The following is a 26,924-nucleotide window of genomic DNA, read 5'->3' on the forward strand; positions in this document are numbered from 1 at the left end:
CCTCACTAATGCCTTGCATCGTCTATATTAGATATATAACAACGGGCGGGTGCGGTTTTGATTAAATGTTAGTTCGGGTGGATGTGGATGGTTGACGACTTTTGTGATGCGGTTGCGGATGAAATAATTGCCTATCCGCGCATCTCTAATGGACGGGAGGGGGGAGGTGTTTGTTATGCGGGATTAATTTGTGGCATATTAAATATAAGCCTGGTTGTGTTGTGGCTAATAGAGTATTTATATGTCTTGTGTTTATTTACTGTTTTAGTCGTTCCCAGCTGAATATCAGGTCCCACCCGCCTCTCACAGCATCTTCCCTATCTGAATCGCTCCCACTGCCCTCTAGTCCTTCACTCTCACTTTCCTCATCCACGAATCTTTCATCCTCGCTCAAATTAATGGGGAAATCGTCGCTTTCTCGGTCTGAATCGCTCTCGCTGCTGGTGGCCATGATTGTAAACAATGTGCAGATGTGAGGAGCTCCACAACCTGTGATGTCACGCTACTCGTCTGCTACTTCCGGTACAGGCAAGGCTTTTTTATCAGCGACCAAAAGTTGCGAACTTTATCGTCGATGTTCTCTACTAAATCCTTTCAGCAAAAATATGGCAATATCCCGAAATGATCAAGTATGACACATAGAATGGACCTGCTATCCCCGTTTAAATAAGAAAATCGCATTTCAGTAGGCCTTTAAAAATAAATGACAAACACTTACCTCCATTTTTAGTAGTGTGGTGAAGCATTCTGGGAAATAAAGTATTTTTCCACCATTTGCCACCAATTAGAAGTTACAGTACAACACATCAAACTAGAGGAAGCAATTGCAGTAGAAATTGGGTGTGAATGCTGAAAAAGCTGAAGCTGAGTTGAAAAGCTTTCGTAGGGTAGAATGAATGTGAAGTTGGTTAAATGACTAAGTAATATACTTATAGAACTATGTTTCAATGTTGAAGAGATGAAGCTGTACTGTTTATTAAATTAAAAACATTCAAACTGCACGATCTTGTTGACCTCAACACTGCTATTGTGAGGTACAAAGCTCATAACCACATGCTGCCTGGGTGTCTACAGGAGAGGTTCAAACCTAGGGAGAGTCCCTATGACCTCCGAGGCTCAGCTGTCTTTCAGACAGCAAACATAAGAACGAGCTTAAAAAGTAGATGGGGTTCAACTGTGGAACAGCTTGTTCCAGTTCCATTCACACATTTAAAAAACACTTTGAAACCAATGTATTGAAAAAATATATCACTCTTGAATCAACACAGTAGTTAATACTATGATCAATGTTAATTACAAACTAAATGTGGGATATGAATAATATTGAAAGTATAATTGTTTGGATATAGTATATAATTGGTACAAAGGTTTAACACGTGTACAAGGATATTTCACATGCCTTTACTGTGTATATAATTGAACTGTGTTTATGTTGTGTACAAGGTGTTTTTATACAAACCTGTTTCCATATGAGTTGGGAAATTGTGTTAGATGTAAATATAAACGGAATACAATGATTTGCAAATCATTTTCAACCCATATTCAGTTGAATATGCTACAAAGACAACATATTTGATGTTCAAACTGATAAACGTTTTTTTTTTTGCAAATAATCATTAACTTTAGAATTTGATGCCAGCAACACGTGACAAAGAAGTTGGGAAAGGTGGCAATAAATACTGATAAAATTGAGGAATGCTCATCAAACACTTATTTGGAACATCCCACAGGTGTGCAGGCTAATTGGGAACAGGTGGGTGCCATGATTGGGTATAAAAACAGCTTCCCAAAAAATGCTTAATCTTTCACAAGAAAGGATGGTGCGAGGTACACCCCTTTGTCCACAACTGCGTGAGCAAATAGTCAAACAGTTTAAGAACAACGTTTCTCAAAGTGCAATTGCAAGAAATTTAGGGATTTCAACATCTACGGTCCATAATATCATCAAAAGGTTCAGAGAATCTGGAGAAATCACTCCACGTAAGCGGCATGGCTGGAAACCAACATTGAATGACCGTGACCTTGATCCCTCAGACGACACTGTATCAGAAACCGACATCAATCTCTAAAGGATATCACCACATGCGCTCAGGAACACTTCAGAAAACCACTGTCACTAAATACAGTTGGTCGCTACATCTGTAAGTGCAAGTTAAAGCTCTACTATGCAAAGCGAGAGCCATTTATCAACAACATCCAGAAACGCCGCCGGCTTCTCTGGGCCCGAGATCATCTAAGATGGACTCATGCAAAGTGGAAAAGTGTTCTGTGGTCTGACGAGTCCACATTTCAAATTGTTTTTGGAAATATTCGACATCGTGTCATCCGGACCAAAGGGGAAGCGAACCATCCAGACTGTTATCGACGCAAAGTTCAAAAGCTAGCATCTTTGATGGTATGGGGGTGCATTAGTGCCCAATGCATGGGTAACTTACACATCTGTGAAGGCACCATTAATGCTGAAAGGTACATACAGGTTTTGGAACAACATATGCTGCCATCGAAGCGCCGTCTTTTTCATGGACGCCCCTGCTTATTTCAGCAAGACAATGCCAAGCCACATTCAGTATGTGTTACAACAGCGTGGCTTCGTAAAAAAAGAGTGCGGGTACTTTCCTGGCCCACCTGCAGTCCAGACCTGTCTCCAATCGAAAATGTGTGGCGCATTATGAAGCGTAAAATACGACAGCGGAGATCCTGGACTGTTGAACGACTGAAGCTCTACATAAAACAAGAATGTGAAAGAATTCCACTTTCAAAGCTTCAACAATTAGTTTCCTCAGTTCCCAATCATTTATTGAGTGTTGTTTAAAAGAAAAGGTGATGTAACACAGTGGTGAACATGCCCTTTCCCAACTACTTTGCCACATGTTGCAGCCATGAAATTCTAAGTTAATTATTTGCACAAAAAAAATAAAGTTTATGAGTTTGAACATCAAATATCTTGTATTTCAATTGAATATGGGTTGAAAAGGATTTGCAAATCATTGTATTCCGTTTATATTTACATCTAACACAATTTCCCAACTCATATGGAAACAGGGTTTGTAATATGTTGTGCAAAGGAAATTTCATAATTTTTGGAAGCTCATCTTGACATTGTTTATAAAGTTAGGCGCAATAAGTGTTCAACTTCAGCCTAAACCCTTTCGGTCTGCAACATTTTCAATTTATGAATGTACAACTGTTTGTTTATTTTGTTGACCACTGACCGAAGAAATAATAAACTAAACTAAACTAAATGCTTTCAAAATGCGCTGACATGTAGAAGGAATGAAGGAAAGTATGAATTGTGGGAAGTTTGGTTACAGATGTGAAATCTAGAACAATCTACAGCATTTAGCATGTACTACAAAATATGCACACTTTACATTCACTTACATGTTATAGCAGGGATCATGTTAAAAACATGTTTACTCATGTCATAGCACAAATTATGTTCAATAAGTTTGAATATTTTTGTACGCAGATTAGGTCTGCACGATTTATCGACATCAACATTGAGGTTTTAAGTAGTGTCATAAATACCTGCAAAAGGCGGAGGTGGTTTTGTTTTCCTCCGCTATCCTCGTTTTTTTTGTGACAGACGTATTCACCAACCAGATTTGTTAAGCCTCGCGTCCTTTGCCTCCCGGCCGATTGAAAGTGTTTACAGGAAACAAAAAGTTTGTGATGCTGCATTCAGGTTGTCAGTACACTAATAACAACAACGATGCTTGCACCTTGGAAAAAGTTTTGATGTCGTGACTGTAAGTCTTGGCCGATATTTAACAAGTCAATTAATCAAACGATAAATGGAAATTAGGTTATAATACCGTATTTTCCGGACCATAGGGCGCACCGGATCATAAGGTGCACTGCCGATGAGCAGGTCTTTTTTCATACAAAAGGCGCACCGGATTATAAAGCGCATTAAAGGGGTCATATTATGATTTTTTTGTAAATGTAAAACACTTCCTTGTGGTCTACATAACATGTAATGGTGGTACTTTGGTCAAAATGTTGCATAGATGATGTTTTACAGATCATCTTCAAGCCGCTTTCTGACAGTCGCTTCAGGATTCGCCGTTTTGTGGGCGGTCTTATTTACGTGGCTCACCTTCGACAGCGTCTTCTCCCCATCATCTTTGTTGTAGCGGTGTAGCGTGCAAGGACGAGAGTGGAAAAAGTGTCAAAAGATGGAGCTAACTGTTTTAATGACATTCAGACTTTACTTAAGTCAATAACGGAGCAGCATCTTTCTCATCCGTGGCTCACTAGTGCAACAACGCCAAAAATGTGTCCCGTGAAAAACCGTCCGAACGGAACTCTCTAAAAACTAAAAATTTGTGTTTGAATTATGTAAACCCACTACACCGGTAGTTTTTAGCGCTTTCATGGCGAGATATAAGTTAGAACTGTCAGGTTCAAACACTGATGACATCTATTAAACAAGACAAGAAGCAAGGAATTAAACAGAGACTGTATTAAATTTGGCTCAATTGAGGAGAAACGTCTGGGCTGTACTCTTGTACGCTGTAGTCTTGTACACCTCCTCTTTTATTTGGACTTTCCCTGATTACATGGCAACAGCTGTTTCTAAAGGAAGGGGGTCGTAAACAGCCGCTGCCTTTGTCACAAAACAGTTCAAAGAAAAGGTGCCTGGAGCTTGGGCAGGTCCTGCTTCCACTCCGCTTTGTAGATCTCGGGTCAAGACAATACCTTTCTGTGGATTACAATACATCAAAGAAACCGACACCCTCATGTCGCTCCCCATCCTACACACCTTTTGATTGGTCAGATCAAAGACGGCTTTTGTCTGCTCGCCGGGAACTCATTGAAACACAAAGTTTTGTGATAACTTAGATACAATTATTCTGACAAGAACTTCACCCTGCTTTATATTAGAAATGGCAGCAGCGGAGGATGAATGTCCCATAACAAGAAGATAGACAAAAAGAAGAAGCTTATCGACTACGGTGTCTTCACAGACTACAGTGGCGGGAGTGCGCAAATTTTCAGGACTTATGCAGATCTCAAATACACATCAGCAGGTACCAGAAGGTAGTGAAGTTGGTTTTGCATAATATTGTGAAACAAAACGCCAGATAATGTCTGCTAATGGGTCCCATTTTGCGGTCCTTATACACACACTATAGTAATACTTGTATCTCTGACTACGGTAGCCATTATGGGCCGACAATCCATCAAGCGGTGCGGCTTCAAAGTCATACTAAAACATTTTGACAGATTTTTGAGTGCTGTGTTTAATGTTCTTTATTTTCAATGGAACGTTTAAAGTTTTGATGTTGTTTACTGGCATCATATTGCAGTCCACACATATCTCTTATGTGTGACTGCCATCTACTGGTCACACTTATCATTACACCATGTACCAACCAAAATTGCTTCGAGGTCGGTAAGCACAACCAGAATTATTCCGTACATAAGGCGCACCGGGTTATTCGGTGCAATGTCGATTTTTGAGACAATGAAAGGATTTTAAGTGCGCCTTGTAGTCCGGTACTTAAATTATTACGTCCGTGTGTGTTTGTTTTCTTTCTCTCTCGCTCCAAACAGAGAGAAAGAGGTCTTACTCTGTGCATCGCTCTCAGCACCTGAGCCATACTTGCCAACCCTCCCAAATTTTCCGGGAGACTCCCGAAATTCAGCGCCTCTCCCGAAAACCTCCCGGGACAAATATTCTCCCTGGAGCTGGAGGCCACGCCCCCTCCAGCTCCATGCGCACCTGAGTGAGGACAGCCTTTTTTCACGTCCGCTTTCCCACGATATAAACAGCGTGCCTCCCCAATCACGTTATTCCATACGAGGTGTCCGCCGATGAGCATGGTGCAGATGGAGAAGATCTTCTCGGTGTCCGTATTGGCGCACACGTTGCCAAAGCCGACGCTGGTCAGACTGCTGAGGGTGAAGTAGAGGGCGGCGATGTACGAGCTGCGCACCAACGGGCCGCCTACCGTGTTGTTGACGTAGGGCATCTCCAGGCGTTTGCCCAGCTCATGGAGCCAACCTCGGGGAAGAGACGGGAGGACAACAAAGTGACAAGAACTAAATCATCCAGACTAGAGATAAATTGTATTATTATGTTTATCTTACCTAAAAATAAATATATTTATTAATTCTAAAAAAAAAAAAACTAAATAAATTTTACTATATTTTACTAAAAACATCAAAATTAATTGTATTTTTATTTGTATTTTTTCTGACTCCTTATTACATCCAGCCATAGAATTATACATTATCCATCCATCCATCCATTTTCTACCGCTTATTCCCTTTGGGGTCGCGGGGGGCGCTGGAGCCTATCTCAGCTACAATCGGGCGGAAGGCGGGGTACACCCTGGACAAGTCGCCACTTCATCGCAGGGCGAATTATACATTAAAATAAACATATTTGAAATAATTAATTTTAAATGATTATAATTGGTTTAAAATGACCATATTTAATTATTAAAATATTTGCTTGTTTATCAACAACTTTAGCATTTTATTCTTTACATTTTGAAGCTCTCAGAAGCCAAGTTATGTTATATTCCTTAATATTTATTTATCAATCAATCAATCAATCAATGTTTATTTATATAGCCCTAAATCACAAGTGTCTCAAAGGGCTGCACAAGCCACAACGACATCCTCGGTACAAAGCCCACATAAGGGCAAGGAAAAACTCACCCCAGTGGGACGTCGATGTGAATGACTATGAGAAACCTTGGGTAACCCCCCCCCCTCTAGGGGAGACCGAAAGCAATGGATGTCGAGTGGGTCTGACATAATATTGTGAGAGTCCAGTCCATAGTGGATCCAACATAATAGTAAGAGTCCAGTCCATAGTGGGGCCAGCAGGACACCATCCCGAGCGGAGACGGGTCAGCAGCGCAGAGATGTTCCCAGCCGATGCACAGGCGAGCGGTCCACCCCGGGTCCCGACTCTGGACAGCCAGCACTTCATCCATGGCCACCGGACCTGTGGGGGGGGGGGGGGGGGGGGGGTATACAATTAAACACAGCACTCAAAAATCTGTCAAATGAGTTTTAAGATGGGACTTAAATGCTTCTACTGAGGTAGCATCTCTATTTGTTACCGGGAGGGCATTCCATAGTACTGGAGCCCGAATAGAAAACGCTCTATAGCCCGCAGACTTTTTTTGGGCTCTGGGAATCACTAATAAGCCGGAGTTCTTTGAACGCAGATTTCTTGCCGGGACATATGGTACAATGCAATCGACAAGATAGGACGGAGCTAGACCGTGTAGTATTTTATACGTAAGTAGTAAAACCTTAAAGTCACATCTTAAGTGCACAGGAAGCCAGTGCAGGTGAGCCAGTATAGGCGTAATATGATCAAACTTTCTTGTTCTTGTCAAAAGTCTAGCAGACGCATTTTGTACCAACTGTAATCTTTTAATGCTAGACATAGGGAGACCCGAAAATAATACGTTACAGTAGTCGAGACGAGACGTAACGAACGCATGAATAATGATCTCAGCGTCGCTAGTGGATAAAATAGAACGGATTTTAGCGATATTACGGAGATGAAAGAAGGCCGTTTTAGTAACACTCTTAATGTGTGACTCAAAGGAGAGAGTTGGGTCGAAAATAATACCCAGATTCTTTACTGATTCGCCTTGTGTAATTGTTTGGTTGTCAAATGTTAAGGTGGTATTATTAAATAAATGTCGGTGTTTAGCAGGACCGATAATCAGCATTTCCGTTTTCTTGGCGTTGAGTTGCAAGAAGTTAGCGGACATCCATTGTTTAATTTCATTAAGACACGCCTCCAGCTGACTACAATCCGGCGTGTTGGTCAGCTTTAGGGGCATGTAGAGTTGGGTGTCATCAGCATAGCAATGAAAGCTAACACCGTATTTGCTTATGATGTCGCCTAGCGGCAGCATGTAAATTCTAAAGAGTGCAGGGCCAAGAACCGAACCCTGAGGAACTCCGCACGTTACCTTAACATAGTCCGAGGTCACATTATTATGGGAGACGCACTGCATCCTGTCAGTAAGATAAGAGTTAAACCACGACAAAGCTAAGTCTGACATACCAATACGTGTTTTGATACGCTCTAATAAAATATTATGATCGACGGTATCGAAAGCAGCGCTAAGATCAAGAAGCAGCAACATAGATGACGCATCAGAATCCATCGTTAGCAGTAGCTCATTAGTCATTTTTGCGAGGGCTGTCTCCGTAGAGTGATTTGCCCTGAAACCGGATTGAAAAGGTTCACAGAGATTGTTAGACACTAAGTGTTCATTTAGCTGCTGTGCGACAATTTTTTCGAGGATTTTCGAAATAAAGGGAAGGTGGGACACCGGTCAGTAGTTTACCATGAGGTCAGGATCAATGTTAGGTCTTTTGAGCAGAGGATGAATAACCGCTTTCTTGAATGCTAGGGGAACAGTGCCAGAGGAAAGTGATAAGTTTATAATATTTAGCACTGATGGACCTAATAATACGATAAGGTTCCCAGGAAGTGGGTCAAGTAAACATGTTTGTTTTATCCCACTTACACGCCGTAATAGTTCCTCTAATGTTATTTCATCAAAAAGAGAGAGACTATTTTGTATTGCAGTATCCGTCGTAGATACAGTTGTATCTGTGTTAATAGAACCCAGTTGTAGCTGGGATGCGTTGTCTTTAATCTCCTTTCTAATGAGTTCAATTTTCTTATTAATGAAATTCATAAAGTCATCTGCCGAGTGGGTGGAGCTATTGGGAGGAGTCCCTTGTTGGGTTAGCGATGCTACTGTACTAAACAAAAATTTAGGGTCGTTGTTGTTGAGGCGGATGAGATTTGAGTAATATTTAGCTTTAGCTAAGGTAAGCATGCGTTTATACGATATTAAACTATCACTCCATGCTTGATGGAAAACCTCAAGCTTGGTCGCGCGCCATTTGCGTTCCAACTTTCTACATGATAATTTATGAGCTCTGGTTTCTTCTGTAAACCATGGGGTGCGCCTTTTAGGGGCCCTTTTTTGTTTTAGCGGTGCTATACTATCAATGGTTTTGCGCAGGGCATTGTCAAAGTTGCGATGCGTAGGTTCATTTATTATTTGTGTAAGACCACAGCTATCAATTATAGTCTGGAGCGCCACGCACTGAGGGTCCGATGGGGTATTCATATGGATATTAAAGTCCCCTATTATGATTATATTGTCTGCGTGCGTCACTAGATCAGCAACGAACTCTGAGAATTCATTGATAAAGTCCGAGTAGGGCCCTGGGGGGCGGTAGATAACAGCCATATCGAGAGGCAGCGGTGCGACAGACCTCATAGTAAGCACCTCAAACGATTTGTATTTATTATTTAGGTTAGGGGTAAGGTTAAAGTTTTCATTGTATATTAGTGCGACCCCCCCACCCCTTTTAAGGGGACGGGCAATATGCGCATTCGTATAGTTAGGAGGAGATGCCTCATTTAGCGCAAAAAAATCGTCTGGTTTGAGCCAGGTTTCGCTAAGACCAATGACGTTAAGATTGTTGTCTCTAATGACCTCATTAACTAATAACGTTTTGGGAGACAATGATCTTATGTTTAAAAAGCCCATATTATAAGTATTGGGCTGTTTTGATGAGTTTTTGTTTAAATTATCCGTAGTAGCAATATTAATAATGTTGCGTTTATTATACGTAGTGCACTTTAAATAGTTTCGACCATATCTAGGAATCGATATGACGGGAATTTTCAGATTGTTTGCTTGATGCTGCGATCGACTGAACGCATCATGATTTGCCACCTCAGTAGAATGCATATCTACCCCTGACACATTCACAACAGAAAACACATTATGTGAGTTGTGTGTTATTCTAAGAAAATTGCTATGCGTACAGGAATTATCCAGCCTGGCGCTGGCTAGTTCTAGCTTAACTGACTCCTCACCCGGACTAGCAGGCTCTGTAATTGCCTGTGACCGGGCTTGCTCTAGTGTAGTTAGTCAAATGTGACTTAAACAGTAGTCTATGTTTTTAGGCAGGATGATGGCGCCTTCCTGGTTAGGGTGAAGGCTGTCTCTCATCAGCAAGCCTGGTTTGCCCCAGAAAGAGGGCCAATTATCAATAAACGTTAGTCCCTGTTGTCTACAGAAGCTAGCCAGCCACTTGTTAAGCGAGACTAATCTGCTATATCTCTCATCATTGCCTCTCGCAGGCAGGGGGCCAGAGACAATTACTCGATGCCTGGACATCTTTCTAGCGAGATCACAAGTCCTGGCTATGTTTCTCTTTGTAATCTCTGACTGTCTCATTCTAGTGTCATTGGAGCCAACGTGTACAACTATATTCGCATAACTGGTGGTGCGATTAGCCTGTCGTACGTGTTTACTAGGCCTGTTGCGAGTTAGCTCCCTAAGATTAGCCTCAATGTCAGGTGCTCTGACACCGGGGATACACTTAATTGTGGCTGGTTTGCTAAGCTTTATGTTTCGGGTGATGGAGTCCCCTATGACTAAGGTGTGGTGCCCGGTAGACTGGGGTGTAGGACTAGCTAAAGAGCTAAATCTATTATGCGTCTCAACCGGTACACCGTAGCTTGTAGGCCACTTAGGACTACTACAGGCTGGGCTAGTTAGCTCGCTACAGCTAACGCTAGCAGATGTGTCCGCAATATCTAAAGTTACGAGATTACTCTGCTCTAACTGGCGGACACGGCCCTCTAGCAGAGCCAGCCTCTCCGTGAGTAAGGTGCAAGACGCGCAGGAAGCCATACTCACGGTGTTTTCTGTCACCGAGTGAAGTTCCTGCTGTCTTCCGAGAAGTCCTGGTCACGGTGTGCAGGAGTAGATTCCTTCTGACCGGCGACGCCTTTCTCCGCACTAGCTTCGTTAGCTTAGCAGCTAGCTGCTAGCTAGCTGCGGGAGGGGTGGTGAGACAGAGATCGGGTGATTTGCAAGTTAAATAGTACTACTAAATATGTTGAGAAAGTAATAAAGAAAGCTGCAGAACAATTAAAAGCACACAAATAGAACAATACTTAGCTTTTTCGAAACAGCGAGCAGTCAGCGAGCAGTCACGCACGGTGAACCGGAACCGGAAGTGATGATGATGTTGTGTTATGCAAGTTTGAAGTATCAATTATCTAAACACAGTTTTGTTTGCATATTTTCAGGATGTATATATATATATATATATATATATATATATATATATATATATATATATATATATATATATATATATATATTAGGGATGTCCAATAATGGCTTTTTGCCGATATTCCGATATTGTCCAACTCTTTAATTACCGATACCGATATTAACCGATATATACAGTCGTGGAATTAACACATTATTATGCCTAATTTGGACAACCAGGTATGGTGAAGATAAGGTACTTTTAAAAAAAAAAAAATAAATAAAATAAGGCGATGAGGTGGCGACTTGTCCAGGGTGTACCCCGCCTTCCGCCCGATTGTAGCTGAGATAGGCTCCAGCGCCCCCCACGACCCCAAAGGGAATAAGCGGTAGAAAATGGATGGATGGAAGATAAATAAATTAAAAATATTTTCTTGAATAAAAAAGAAAGTAAAACAATATAAAAACAGTTACATTGAAACTAGTAATGAATGAAAATGAGTAAAATTAACTGTTAAAGGTTAGTACTATTAGTGGACCAGCAGCACGCACAATCATGTGTGCTTACGGACTGTATCCCTTGCAGACTGTATTGATATATATTGATATATAATGTAGGAACCAGAATTTTAATAACAGAAAGAAACAACCCTTTTGTGTGAATGAGTGTAAAGGGGGGAGGAAGGTTTTTTGGGTTGGTGCACTAATTGTAAGTGTATCTTGTGTATTTTATGTTGATTTAATTAAAAAAAACTTTCTTTTTTTTTAAAAACGATACCGATAATTAAAAAAAAACGATACCGATAATTTTCCGATATTACATTTTAACGCATTTATCGGACATCTCTAATATATATATATATATATATATATATATATATATATATATATATATATGAAATACTTGACTTGGTGAATTCTAGCTGTAAATATACTCCTCCCCTCTTAACCACGCCCCCCACCCCACCTCCCTAAATCGGAGGTCTCAAGGTTGGCAAGTATGACCTGAGCACATTGATTTAACAATAAAATGAACTAAACGCAGTGAGCCCTCCTTTCATTCACAATCTTTGTCTCTGTGGACCGTGAGCTTACGCATACAGGACTTACGGACGTCACGTCCCTACTCGTGACTGGATAGTGAGAAGTTCCCCCTAAGAAACATAAACGAAGAGTAAAAAATATGATGAAAAAGCCAAATGTCCTGTCGTGGTCATTTTTCTTCTTCAAACCAGATGGGCAGTCCACCATGAATGGGGCGGTATAGCTTGGTTGGTAGAGCGGCCGTGCCAGCAACTTGAGGGTTCCAGGTTCGATCCCCGCTTCTGCCATCCTAGTCGCTGCCGCCGTTGTGTCCTTGGGCAAGACACTTTGCCCACCTGCTCCCAGTGCCACCCACACTGGTTTAAATGTAACTTAGATATTGGGTTTCACTATGTAAAGTGCTTTGAGTCACTTGAGAAAAAGCGCTATATAAATATAATTCACTTCACTTCACTGTGTTTTATAGACGTGTCATGTAGCTAATCAGTCTTTTCTGCCAACAGGCAAACGATCGCAGGCTGCCATGACGGCACGCCTGAAGAAGGTGGAGGTGGAGTGCAAGCAAAAGGAGGAAGAGAGAGTCAACCTGGAGCTGGAGCTCACAGAGGTCAAAGGAAGCCTGAAGAACGCCTTGAATGGAGGAGTCACCCTAGGTCTCACCATAGAACCAAAAACTAGCTCTTCTGCACTCCAGGTTAGCACGTTGCTACATATTTGCTGACTGTCTTCCTTATGTCTCGGGATGGGAATTGAAAATATTTGTACGATTCCGGTTCCATTTTCGATTCTGTTGAACGATTCAGTTCTCATTTGGAAAGTAAGATAATACACAGGCTGATTAGCATCAAATTGGTTTAGTTTAGAATAAACATGAGGGTACAAACCCAAAAGTGAGGTCTTACAGGAGAACTGCTTTTTTTTAAATGTTGCCTATTGTTCACAATCATTATGAGAAACTAGAACACACGTTGGTTTTTTTAATTGGGATTTTAAAGATGATAAAAAAACGCTTGGACGATATGACGAATGGGAGTCACCGTTGTAACCTTCAAAGCTTTTAAAACAACTTCAAAATCCTCCTTCAACGCATCACACTGCAAGTGTATATATATATATATATATATATATATATATATATATATATATATATGTATATATATATATATATATATATATATATATATATATATATATATATATATATGTAATTTAGTAACAGACACTTTCATAACAATATGTAATATGTACAATATACACACTGCAAGTATATATAATGTAGTAACAGACAGCTTCATAACAATATGTCCATCCATCCATCCATCTTCTTCCGCTTATCCGAGGTCGGGTCGCGGGGGCAGCAGCTTAAGCAGGGAAGCCCAGACTTCCCTCTCCCCAGCCACTTCGTCCAGCTCCTCCCGGGGGATCCCGAGGCGTTCCCAGGCCAGCCGGGAGAGATAGTCTTCCCAGCGTGTCCTGGGTCTTCCCCGTGGCCTCCTACCGGTCGGACGTGCCCGAAACACCTTCCTAGGGAGGCGTTCGGGTGGCATCCTGACCAGATGCCCGAACCACCTCATCTGGCTCCTCTCGATGTGGAGGAGCAGCGGCTTTACTTTGAGCTCCCCCCGAATGACAGAGCTTCTCACCCTATCTCTAAGGGAGAGCCCCGCCACTCGGCGGAGGAAACTCATTTCGGCCGCTTGTACCCGTGATCTTGTCCTTTCGGTCATGACCCAAAGCTCATGACCATAGGTGAGGATGGGAACGTAGATCGACCGGTAAATCGAGAGCTTTGCCTTCCGGCTCAGCTCCTTCTTCACCACAACGGATCGATACAGCGTCCGCATTACTGAAGACGCCGCACTGATCCGCCTGCCGATCTCACGATCCACTCTTCCCCCACTCGTGAACAAGACTCCGAGGTACTTGAACTCCTCCACTTGGGGCAAGATCTCCTCCCCAACCCGGAGATGGCACTCCACCCTTTTCCGGGAGAGAACCATGGACTCGGACTTGGAGGTGCTGATTCCCATCCCAGTCGCTTCACACTCGGCTGCGAACCGATCCAGTGAGAGCTGAAGATCTTGGCCAGAGGAAGCCATCAGGACCACATCATCTGCAAATAGCAGTGACCTAATCCTGCAGCCACCAAACCAGATCCCCTCAACGCCCTGACTGCGCCTAGAAATTCTGTCCATAAAGGTTATGAACAGAATCGGTGACAAAGGTCAGCCTTGGCGGAGTCCAACCCTCACTGGAAACGTGTCCGACTTACTGCCGGCAATGCGGACCAAGCTCTGACACTGATTATACAGGGAGCGAACTGCCACAATCAGACAGTCCGATACCCCATACTCTCTGAGCACTCCCCACAGGACTTCCCGGGGTACACGGTCGAATGCCTTCTCCAAGTCCACAAAGCACATGTAGACTGGTTGGGCAAACTCCCATGCACCCTCAAGGACCCTGCCGAGAGTATAGAGCTGGTCCACAGTTCCACGACCAGGACGAAAACCACACTGTTCCTCCTGAATCCGAGGTTCGACTATCCGGCGTAGCCTCCTCTCCAGTACACCTGAATAGACCTTACCGGGAAGGCTGAGGAGTGTGATCCCACGATAGTTGGAACACACCCTCCGGTTCCCCTTCTTAAAGAGAGGAACCACCACCCCGGTCTGCCAATCCAGAGGTACCGCCCCCGATGTCCACGCGATGTTGCAGAGTCTTGTCAACCAAGACAGCCCCACAACATCCAGAGCCTTAAGGAACTCCGGGCGGATCTCATCCACCCCCGGGGCCTTGCCACCGAGGAGCTTTTTAACTACCTCGGCAACCTCAGCCCCAGAAATAGGAGAGCCCACCACAGATTCCCCAGGCCCTGCTTCCTTATAGGAAGACGTGCTGGTAGGATTGAGGAGGTCTTCGAAGTATTCCCCCCACCGATCCACAACATCCGCAGTCGAGGTCAGCAGAGCACCATCCCCACCATACACGGTGTTGACACTGCACCGCTTCCCCTTCCTGAGGCGGCGGATGGTGGTCCAGAATTGCTTCGAAGCCGTCCGGAAGTCTTTTTCCATGGCCTCCCCGAACTCCTCCCATGTCCGAGTTTTTGCCTCCGCGACCTCTGAAGCCGCACACCGCTTGGCCTGTCGGTACCTGTCTGCTGCCTCAGGAGTCCCATGAGCCAAAAGAACCCGATAGGACTCCTTCTTCAGCCTGACGGCATCCCTCACCGCCGCCGTCCACCAACGGGTTCTAGGATTACCGCCACGACAGGCACCAACCACCTTGCGGCCACAGCTCCAATCGGCCGCCTCGACAATAGAGGTACGGAACATTGTCCACTCGGACTCAATGTCCAGCACCTCCCTCGTGACATGTTCAAAGTTCTTCCGGAGGTGGGAATTGAAACTCTCTCTGACAGGAGACTCTGCCAGGCGTTCCCAGCAAACCCTCACAATGCGTTTGGGCCTGCCAGGTCTGTCCGGCATCCTCCCCCACCATCGCAGCCAACTCACCACCAGGTGGTGATCGGTAGAAAGCTCCGCCCCTCTCTTCACCCGAGTGTCCAAAACATGAGGCCGCAAATCCGATGACACAACTACAAAGTCGATCATGGAACTGCGGCCTAGGGTGTCCTGGTGCCAAGTGCACATATGGACACCCTTATGTTTGAACATGGTGTTTGTTATCGACAATCTGTGACGGGCACAAAAGTCCAATAACAGAACACCACTCGGGTTCAGATCCGGATGGCCATTCTTCCCAATCACATCTCTCCAGGTTTCACTGTCGCTGCCAACATGAGCGTTGAAGTCCCCCAGTAGAACGAGGGAATCACCCGGGGGAGCACTCTCCAGTACTCCCTCGAGTGAATCCAAAAAGGGTGGGTACTCTGAGCTGCTGTCTGGCGCGTAAACGCAAACAACAGTCAGGACCCGTCCCCCCACCCGAAGGCGGAGGGAAGCTACCCTCTCGTCCACCGGGTTGAACTCCAACGTGCAGGCTTTGAGCCGAGGGGCAACAAGAATTGCCACCCCAGCCCGTCGCCTCTCACTGCCGGCAACGCCAGAGTGGAAGAGAGTCCAGCCCCTCTCAAGAGAAGTGGTTCCAGAGCCCTTGCTGTGCGTCGAAGTGAGTCCGACTATATCTAGCCGGAACTTCTCCACCTCACGCACTAGCTCAGGCTCCTTCCCCCCCAGCGAAGTGACGTTCCACGTCCCAAGAGCCAGCTTATGTAGCCGAGGATCGGACCGCCAAGTGCCCTGCCCTCGGCTGCCGCCCAGCTCACACTGCACCCGACCTCTATGGCCCCTGCTATGGGTGGTGAGCCCATTGGAGGGGGGACCCACGTTGCCTCTTCGGGCTGTGCCCGGCCGGGCCCCATGGGGACAGGCCCGGCCACCAGGCGCTCGCCATCGTGCCCCACCTCGGGGCCTGGCTCCAGAGGGGGGCCCCGGTGACCCGCGTCCGGGCAAGGGAAATCTGGGTCCTTGGTTTGTGTTCTTCATCGAGGTCTTCGAGCTGCTCTTTGTCTGATCCCTCACCTAGGACCAGTTTGCCTTGGGAGACCCTACCAGGGGGCATAAAAACCCCCGGACAACATAGCTCCTAGGATCATTGGGACACGCAATACATAACAATATACATAACAATATGTAATATGTACAATATACACACCAAGTATATATATAATTTAGTAACAGACACCTTCATAACAATATGTAATATGTACAATATACACACTGCAGGTATATATGTAATAATAAACACATTCATAAAAATATCTAATATGTAAAATATACACACTGCCAATATTTATATAATGTAGTGACAGACACCTTCATAACAATATGTAATATGTACAATATACACACTGCAAGTATATATATATAATGTAGTAATAGACACCTTCATAACAATATGTAATATGTACAATATACACACTGTAAGTATATATATATAATGTAGTAACAGACATCTTCGTAACAATATGTAATATGTACAATATACACACTGCAAGTATATATATAATGTAGTAACAGACACCTTCATAACAATATGTAATATGTACAATATACACACTGCAAGTATATATATAATGTAGTAACAGACACCTTCATAACAGTATGCAATATGTATAATATACACACTGCAAGTATATATATAATGTAGTAACAGAAACCTTCATAACAATATGTAATATGTTTATATACACACTGCAAGTATATATATGACATGTAATAACAGACACCTTCATAACACTATGTAATGTGTACAATATACACATTGCAAGTACATATATAATGTGGTAACAGACACTTTCATAACAATATGTATTTAAGTACAATATAAACACTGCAAGTATATGTATAATGTAGTAACAGACAACTTCATAACAATATGTAATATGTACAATATAAACACTGCAAGTGTATATATAATGTAGTAACAGACACCTTCATAACAATATGTAATATGTACAATATACACACCAAGTTTATATGTAATTTAGTAACAGACACCTTCAGAACAATATGTAATATGTACAATATACACACTGCAGGTATATATGTAATAACAAACACATTCATAACAATATGTAATATGTAAAATATACACACTGCAAGTATATATATAATGTAGTAACAGAAACCTTCATAACAATATGTAATATGTTTATATACACACTGCAAGTATATATATGACATGTAATAACAGACACCTTCATAACACTATGTAATGTGTACAATATACACACTGCAAGTACATATATAATGTGGTAACAGACACTTTCATAACAATATGTATTTAAGTACAATATAAACACTGCAAGTATATGTATAATGTAGTAACAGACAACTTCATAACAATATGTAATATGTACAATATAAACACTGCAAGTGTATATATAATGTAGTAACAGACACCTTCATAACAATATGTAATATGTACAATATACACACCAAGTTTATATGTAATTTAGTAACAGACACCTTCAGAACAATATGTAATATGTACAATATACACACTGCAGGTATATATGTAATAACAAACACATTCATAACAATATGTAAAATATACACACTGCCAGTATTTATATAATGTAATAACAGACACCTTCATAACAATATGTAATATGTACAATATACACACTGCAAGTATATATATATAATGTAGTAACAGACAACTTCATAACAATATGTAATATGTACAATATACACACTGTAAGTATATATATATATATATATATATATAATGTAGTAACAGACACCTTCATAACAATATGTAATATGTACAATATACACACAGCAAGTATATATATAATGTAGTAACAGACACCTTCATAACAATATGTAATATGTACAATATACACACTGCAAGTGTATATATATATAATGTAGTAACAGACACCTTCATAACAATATGTAATATGTACAATATACACACAGTAAGTATATATATAATGTAGTAACAGACACCTTCATAACAATATGTAATATGTACAATATACACACTGCAAGTGTATATATATATAATGTAGTAACAGAAACCTTCATAACAATATGTAATATGTACAATATACACACTGCAAGTATATATACAATGTAGTAACAGAACGTACGTGGTGACGTCATGCGCACCCACAGGAAGTGATTAGAGAATAGTTGAGGAATAATTCTCTTGCTGGATTCTAATCCCTCCGTAGGTCACATGCTTACTAAACTCTTCTCAGTCACCAGCAACATCACGGCGAGCATGCGAGTCGTCGCCTTTCTCCAGCTGCAGCGCCAGCGACACCGAGGTGTGCTTGCCCATTAATAGTGCTTCACTGCTCCGACGCCAACCTCTGGGCACCCAGAAGGCATCGCCAGTCCGAGGTCACGTCCTGAGGAGGGCTAAGGTCAGAAGTCCTACTGTACAGACCTTTTCACATTTAGTGATGTTAGTCCCGTCACGATTTTGCTGCTTGTTTGAGGTTTTCAATATCATTTAACCCCAAAAATCAAAGGATTTCTACAAATCTTACAATATTTTATTCATATTAAATTCATGTTTTTTATATGCTGACAACAATTGATCACGACCAGCAGGATCTTGCGGGCCTTTTTCAAATGTCCGATTTTAAAGGAGCTTTTCCCCAAAAATTGCAATGGAAATTGCTGTTTTTTTTAGATGTTTGTTGCAATAAAATTTGTATAATTTTTCAATAAATCTTTTATATTTTTCACAATGATTATACAGGTAAATGTGTTGTGATTAGTCATTAATGAACAACTGAGAAAAGCATCTTACCAGCATGGCACACAAAATGTCTAAAATAGGAATTATTCTCCCACAACAAAGTGCCTAAAGAAAAGTCCAACAAAGTTCAATGAAACATTTTTTTCCTTTTTTAAAAATGTATAATATGTCCCTAGACACATGAGGACTTTGAATATGACCAATGTATGATCCTGTAACTTCTTGGTATCGGATCGATACCTACATTTGTGGTATCATCCAAAACTAATCTAAAGCATCCTGTCATGACTTGGTCCTGGGTGTTTGCTTTTCCGGGATGCAACGGAAAGTTGGCTCGGGCGAGACGGGAATGTAAGTACATTTTTATTCAAACACTAGAACTACTAAAAAAAAGAACTAAACAAAAGGTGCGCACAATGGCGGAGAACAAACAATGAACCCAAATACTTGCACAAAGGCAAAAACTATGAACAACAAAAAACACTAACTGTGGCAATAATAAACAAAACTTACTTGGCATGGACAAAAAGGAGCAGCGTGAACGATGGACATGAAAAAAGAGTCAGAAATGTGCAGAGCATAAATGTGGGGATGTCACCAGAAAGACAAACTGAAAACAATGAACTTAAATACTACAGACATGATTAACGAAAACAGGTGCGTGACTCAAAACGTGAAACAGGTGCGTGACGTGACAGGTGAAAACTAATGGGTTGCTATGGTGACAAACAAGAGTGCACAATGAGTCCAAACGTGGAACAGGTGAAACTAATGGGTAATCATGGAAACAAGACAAGGGAGTGAAAAGCCAGAAACTAAAGAGTCCAATAACTAAACAAAACATGACTAAAACAAAACATGATTACACAGACATGACACATCCAAACAACGGAAGAAATAGTGATTACCGTATTTTTCGGAGTATAAGTCGCACCTGCCGAAAATGCATAATAAAGAAGGAAAAAACATATATAAGTCGCACTGGAGTATAAGTCGCATTTTTGGGGGACATTTATTTGATAAAACCCAACACCAAGAATAGACATTTGAAAGGCAATTTAAAATAAATAAAGAATAGTGAACAACAGGCTGAATAAGTGTACGTTATATGAGGCATAAATAACCAACTGGTATGTTAACGTAACATATTATGGTAAGAGTCATTCAAATAACTATAACATATAGAACATGCTATACGTTTACCAAACAATCTGTCACTCCTGATCGCTAAATCCCATGAAATCTTATACGTCTAGTCTCTTACGTGAATGAGCTAAATAATATTGTTTGATATTTTACGGTAATTTCACACATAAGTCGCTCCTGAGTATAAGTCGCACCCCCGGCCAAACTATGAAAAAAACTGCGACATATAGTCCGAAAAATACGGTATTACATTTTAACAGAAGTGTAGATAGAACATGTTAAAACAGAAAATAAGCAGATACCGTATTTCCTTGAATTGCCGCCGGGGCGGTAATTAATTTAAAACCTCTTCTCACTCCGGCGCTTACCAAAGGCATGCGGTAAATTTAGGCCTGCGCTTTGAGTGTGATGTAAGGATACTGTCAGGCTTGGACGAAGGAAGGGACTCAGATGCAGAGATGGGATTCTAAATAAAGCTTTTATTTTGAAAAACTCTTTAAGCCTCCAGAGCAGAGTAAATTCAAATACTATGAAATCACAACAATAGGTAGCGAAAAAATGTTCCAAAAGGGAAAAACCGAAAATCACTCCAAAAGGAGGAAATACAAAAATAAGGACAATTATAATTAGCACCGTATCTGTTATCAAAAACTTTAACAAAAAACGCTCCAACAGGAGGAAGAAAATAATGACTATAAAACTTACTACTCTAATAAATGTAAACAAAAAATCACTCAAAAACTTTGAGGTAGAAAAAAGGTTGAATAACAAAAGTCGCTCTGAGGGAGGAGAAAAAGTTAATTCAAAATGACAGCGTGGGATATTCTGGAAACAAGGACGTAGACGTGGGACAAGGCAAGGCATGGACATGAACATGAACTTGGAACGCAAGACAGGCACGAAAGCTCGAGACAATCTGGCACAGAACAAGGGGAGGCATGGGCTTACCGTATATAGAACATGAGGGTAATGGGAAACAGGTGGAAACAATCAAGGGTCAGGAATGACGTCAGACTGGTGACACAAGAGGAAGGACCCGTGATCTGAAACAAGAGGAGTAGCTTTTCAAAATAAAACACGTAAATCACAAGACAGAAAAAACCAAGACAAGACTTCCCTCACCGCGGTGTGACAGATACCATCATGAAAAGCACATTTAATAAAAAAAACTTTATTATGGTCTTACCTTTACTTATAAATGAAGTCCATGCGCAGCTCCATCTGAACAAAAGCATCGATAACTTGTTTATAGAAGTCTTCCTTATCTTTCTTCAGTTTTAAAAGTCTCTCTGTCCCGATGGAGATCTTCCTTTAATTATTACCTCCTGCTTCGATTGAAAGTCCAGTTTAGAAAACTGTTTTATTTTAGATATGTAATCCTCCATGTTAAAAGTGCAAGCGAGAGGAAAAAATAAACTTGCTTGTTGTCACTTCTTCTGCAGCCGAGTAGTCGCAAGAAGGATCACTAGCGCCCTCTACCACCAGGAGGCGGGAGTCATTTAATGACTCATATTTGACACACGCAGCTACGGTATATTAATAAAACATAGCTGCTTACTGTTCTTTTTAGCACATTCAATAGCTTGGACCTTAAATCCTACTGAATAGCTCTTAATCTTCTTCCCTTTATGCGATTTTGAATTATTGAAATAAGCCTCTTCCATTTTGAAAATGATGACAGGTGAAGTGTCACTCGTGACGTGAGGAGTTTGACCCGGCGGAAATTCTAGGCATATGCTAATTATTTTGCGAAAAGAGTTTGACCCGGCGGAAATTCTAGACATGCGCTAATAAAAATAATATTTTGCGAAACGAGTTTGACCCGGCGGTAATCCTGACCCGGCGGTAATGGTAAGCATGCGCTAATTATTTTGCAAAACGAGTTTGACCCGGTGGTAATTCTAGGCAGGCGCATACTATATACCCGGCGGCAATTCAAGGAAATACGGTATTAACAGTAAATGAACAAGTAGATTAACAATCCATTTTACAGCTTGTCCTTAATAATGTTGACAAAATAATAGGTAGATAAATAACACAATATGTTACTGCATATGTCAGCAGACTAATTAGGAGCTTTTGTTTGCTTACTGACTACCGTATTTTTCGGAGTATAAGTCGCTCCGGAGTATTAGTTGCACCTGCCGAAAATTCATAATAAAAAAAGAAAAAAACATATATAAGTCGCACTGGAGCCCGGCCAAACTATGAAAAAAACTGCGACTTATAGTCCGAAAAATACGGTACTTAGACAAGTTGTCTAGTATGTTTACTATTTTATTTAAGGACAAAATTGTTCTTAGATTGCAATAAGAAACATATGTTTAGTGTACTCTTAAGATTTTTTGTTAAAATAAAGCCAATAATGCCATTATTTGTGGTTAGAAAAAGTATCGAAATACATTTTGGTACCATTACCAAAATATTGGTATTGGGACAACCCTACTTTTGGACCTAGATTCACCCCGTTGACCCAAATGCTGATTCTGCAGGTCCAAAATTCAAGAATCATATACAGGCATATCCAGGGCAGCTATATGGGGTCCTGTGTCAAATGCCAGCTGATACGTGGAAGCAGAGACGTGGTCGGTGGGAGGTTGGCAGGCAGAGTTTGTCTTCTTCCCGACACGGGCGACTTCATTTTTTTTTCAGGCATTTTCATCCGTCTTGTCATGACACACATCCAAACTATTTTGTAGCCATCGGTCAAAAAACTCCATTTTAGTTCAGCATCAAACTTGCAAATGTTCTTGAAACAACTTTAACCGTGGTTTTTCTTTGTTTTCCAGGAGTGGGAACAGAAGAGCGGAACATAAAACACCTTCAGGTCATTCTGTCTTTCTCTCATGTTGAAATTGTGTATATATTTATTTACAATGTCCCAGTTAACCAAAAAAAGACCAACACACTTTTTTTTTTTTTTTACTGTTGAGCATGTTTTTTGGGGGGTTTTTTTGTGCCTTTGCTTTGCTCCAGTCAACAGAATCAAATATTTATTTGTAAAAAAACAAAAACAAGAATAGCTTTGCTTTTATTTATGTTTATATATAATTTTTATTTATATAAGTATATATATTGAATTTCTTTACATTTATTCAACTGAGTGTTAGACATGTTAATTATTTTTATTCTAATTTCTTTCTGTTGTTTTACTGCTTACCTTATCATTTGATTTTCAAGGACTTGCATTATTTTAAAAGCGGCTTAAATTATTAGAACTATTCGGAAAACAAAATGAAAATGATTTCTCGTACACTTTTTTTTTTTTTTTAGGTTTACAAGAATTAACCACTGTTTTAAGGATTTAGCTCAATAAATCTTACCTTGGAAACTAGACAACTGAATTTAAATAGCATTTTTTAATTTTACGCTGGTCCAAATGTTTTTTCAACTTAGCTGTAATCGTTCTTTAACAACCGATGCCCATTTTGTGCAGTCAAAAACAGGATACCAGTGATGAAATCTACATTCCGATCTTTTTGTTTTGGATGAGTGTATTTTCCTCGTAGCCAGCCGTAGCTAATTTGCATGACATTTGGCCGTCAAATTTAAAAACAAATTTACATTTTGGCCTTTATTTGTTGTGGTTATTTTTTTACTTGTTTTTGCCTCTTTTTTTTTTTTTACAAAACAGGCACTTCAGTATTTGAGTGCTATATGGATGGAATGTGTGATTATTGGCTTTGCGACTTACAAAACCCAAAACCAGTGAAGTTGGCACGTTGTGTAAATGGTAAATAAAAACAGAATACAATGATTTGCAAATCCTCTTCAACTTATATTCATTTGAATAGACTGCAAAGACAATAAATTTAACATTTGAACAGGAAAACTAAATTTTTTGCAAATATTAGCTCATTTGGAATTTGATGCCAGCAGCATGTTTAAAAAAAGCTGGCACAAGTGGCAAAAAAGACTGAGAAAGTTGAGGAATGCTCATCAAACACTTATTTGGAACATCCCACAGGCGAACAGGCTAATTGGGAACAGGTGGGTGCCATGATTGGGTATAAAATCAGCTTCCATGAAATGCTCAGTCATTCACAAACAAGGATGGGGCGAGGGTCACCAGTTTAAGAACAACATTTCTCAATGAGCTATTGCAAGGAATTTAGGGATTTCACCATCTGAGGTCTGTAATATCGTCAAAAGGTTCAGAGAATTTGGAGAAATCACTGCACGTAACCTTGAATGCCTGTGACCTTCGATCTCTCAGGCGGTACTGCATCAAAAAGCGACATCAGTGTGTAAAGGATAGCACCACATGGGCTCAGGAACACTTCAGAAAATCACTGTCGGTAACCACAGTTTGTCGCTACATCAATCAATCAATCAATCAATGTTTATTTATATAGCCCTAAATCACAAGTGTCTCAAAGCCATTTATCAACAACACCCAGAAACTCTGCCGGCTTTCTAGGTCCGAGCTCATCTAAGATGGACTTATGCAAAGTGGAAAAGTGTTCTGTGGTCTGACGAGTCCACATTTCAAACAGTTTTTGGAAAGTGTGGACGTCGTGTCCTCCGGAACAAAGAGGAAAAGAACCATCTGGATTGTTATTGGCGCAAAGTTGAAAAGCCAGCATCTGTGATGGTATGGGGGTGTATTAGTACCCAAGGCATGGGTAACTTACACATCTGTGAAGGCACCATTAATGCTGAAAGGTACATACAGGTTTTGGAGCAACATATGTTAGCATCCAAGCAACGTTATCATGGACGCCCCTGCTTATTTCAGCAAGACAATGCCAAACCACGTGTTACATCAACGTGGCTTCATAGTAAAAGAGTGCGGGTACTAGACTGGCTTGCCTGTAGTCCAGACCTGTCTCCCATTGAAAATGTGTGGCGCCTAAAATACCACAAGGGAGACCCCGGACTGTTGAACAACTTAAGCTGTACATCAAGCAAGAATGGGAAAGAATTCCACCTGAAAAGCTTCAAAAATTGGTCTCCTCAGTTCCCAAACATTTACTGAGTGTTGTTAAAAGGAAAGGCCATGTAACACAGTGGTAAAAATGCCCCTGTGCCAACTTTTTTGCAATGTGTTGCTGCCATTAAATTCTAAGTTAATCATTGTATTCTGTTTTTATTTACGACTTACAGAACGTGCCAACTTCACTGGTTTTGAGTTTTGTACAATCTTTGAGGTTTATTTAATAGCGCCAAGAGCCTGAACTGACCAGGTCTAATTAGCTAATTGGTTTGGTCAAACACACCTTCTCATTCAATGAGTTTTCTTTATTTTCATGACTATTTACATTGTAGATTGTCACTGAAGGCATCACAACTATGAATGAACACATGTGGAGTTATGTACTTAACAAAAAAAGGTGAAATAACTGAAAACATGTTTTATATTCTAGTTTCTTCAATATAGCCACCCTTTGCTCTCTTGGCATTCTCTCGAGTAGTCACCTGAAATGGTTTTCACTTCACAGGTGTGCTTGAAGCTCATCGAGAGAATGCCAAGAGTGTGCAAAACAGTAATCAGCTGTGGCTATTTTGAAAAAACTAGAATATAAAACATGTTTTCAGTTTTTTCACCATTTTTTTGTTAAGTACATAACTCCACATGTGTTCATTCATAGTTTTGATGCCTTTAGTGACAATCTACAATGTAAATAGTCATGAAAATAAAGAAAACACATTGAATGAGGAGAAGGTGTGTCCAAACTTTTGGCCTGTACTGTATAATTTTAACATGGTCATGTTTCACAGAGACACTTTTATCTAATTAAGGTCAATTATCAGTTTGTCATTGGAATAATGTTGTCAAACGAGTCACGAGGACACGTCTTGCCAAAAAAAAATAAATTCCCAACAATTCTACAAACTCCCTTTTTTATCTTTTCATTAGTATTTAGCGAATTTTGCCAATGGAAATATGTCAACACATGTGAACGTGACATATGTAGCTCAGCTTTGCATTGTGTTTTTATTTGATTTGTTGCACCTTATAAATCTTTTTACTTTATTTTATATCTGACAGTCACCAATTTGGCGACAATAAAAAATGCTTTGCAAAAAAACAAAACGGTTCTGTTTTTTTTTTCTCTAAATTATTAAAAGAACATTATTAATTAAAGCTGCAAGCAGCGATGGACGGGACCGACTTTGACGGCACATAAAATCCAAACCGGAGCCGTAATTAGAAGTCTTCGGTCAACTTTTAATCACAAGGGTTCAATCTCTCTCCTGTGCTAGTTTGAATCCGACACGACAAACGCGCTCAGAGGAGATAATGTTTGAAAAAAGGTGACCGGTTTTTACAAAACTTTTGTTTTGAAGGGGGAATTGCAAACTTCCTGTTGATTTTTGCTGGGGGTTGTCAATATATGAAATGTAGGTCTAAGTGAGAACTACACAGAGGTTTTTGTTTCATGTCTCTAAGACATTCCTACTGGAAGG

At 40.9% G+C, this 26,924-nt stretch overlaps 1 protein-coding gene across 3 annotated transcripts in view; it reads left to right on the forward strand.

Moving 5' to 3' along the window:
* Nucleotides 1-23,904, forward strand: part of afap1 (actin filament associated protein 1) — a 243,923-nt gene extending 220,019 nt beyond the window's left edge. For all 3 annotated transcript variants that reach the window (XM_061961210.2, XM_061961209.2, XM_061961211.2), the window contains 3 exons: nucleotides 12,626-12,816; nucleotides 18,859-19,026; nucleotides 23,303-23,904. In XM_061961210.2, coding sequence (XP_061817194.1) covers nucleotides 12,626-12,816; nucleotides 18,859-19,026; nucleotides 23,303-23,329 — 386 coding nt within the window. In that variant the 3' untranslated portion in view covers nucleotides 23,330-23,904. The remainder of the gene's footprint in view (nucleotides 1-12,625; nucleotides 12,817-18,858; nucleotides 19,027-23,302) is intronic.
* The last annotated feature ends 3,020 nt before the right edge of the window (nucleotides 23,905-26,924 follow it).

The sequence above is a fragment of the Nerophis lumbriciformis genome, linkage group LG05 (assembly GCF_033978685.3).
Source record: "Nerophis lumbriciformis linkage group LG05, RoL_Nlum_v2.1, whole genome shotgun sequence".
NCBI lineage: Eukaryota > Metazoa > Chordata > Actinopteri > Syngnathiformes > Syngnathidae > Nerophis > Nerophis lumbriciformis.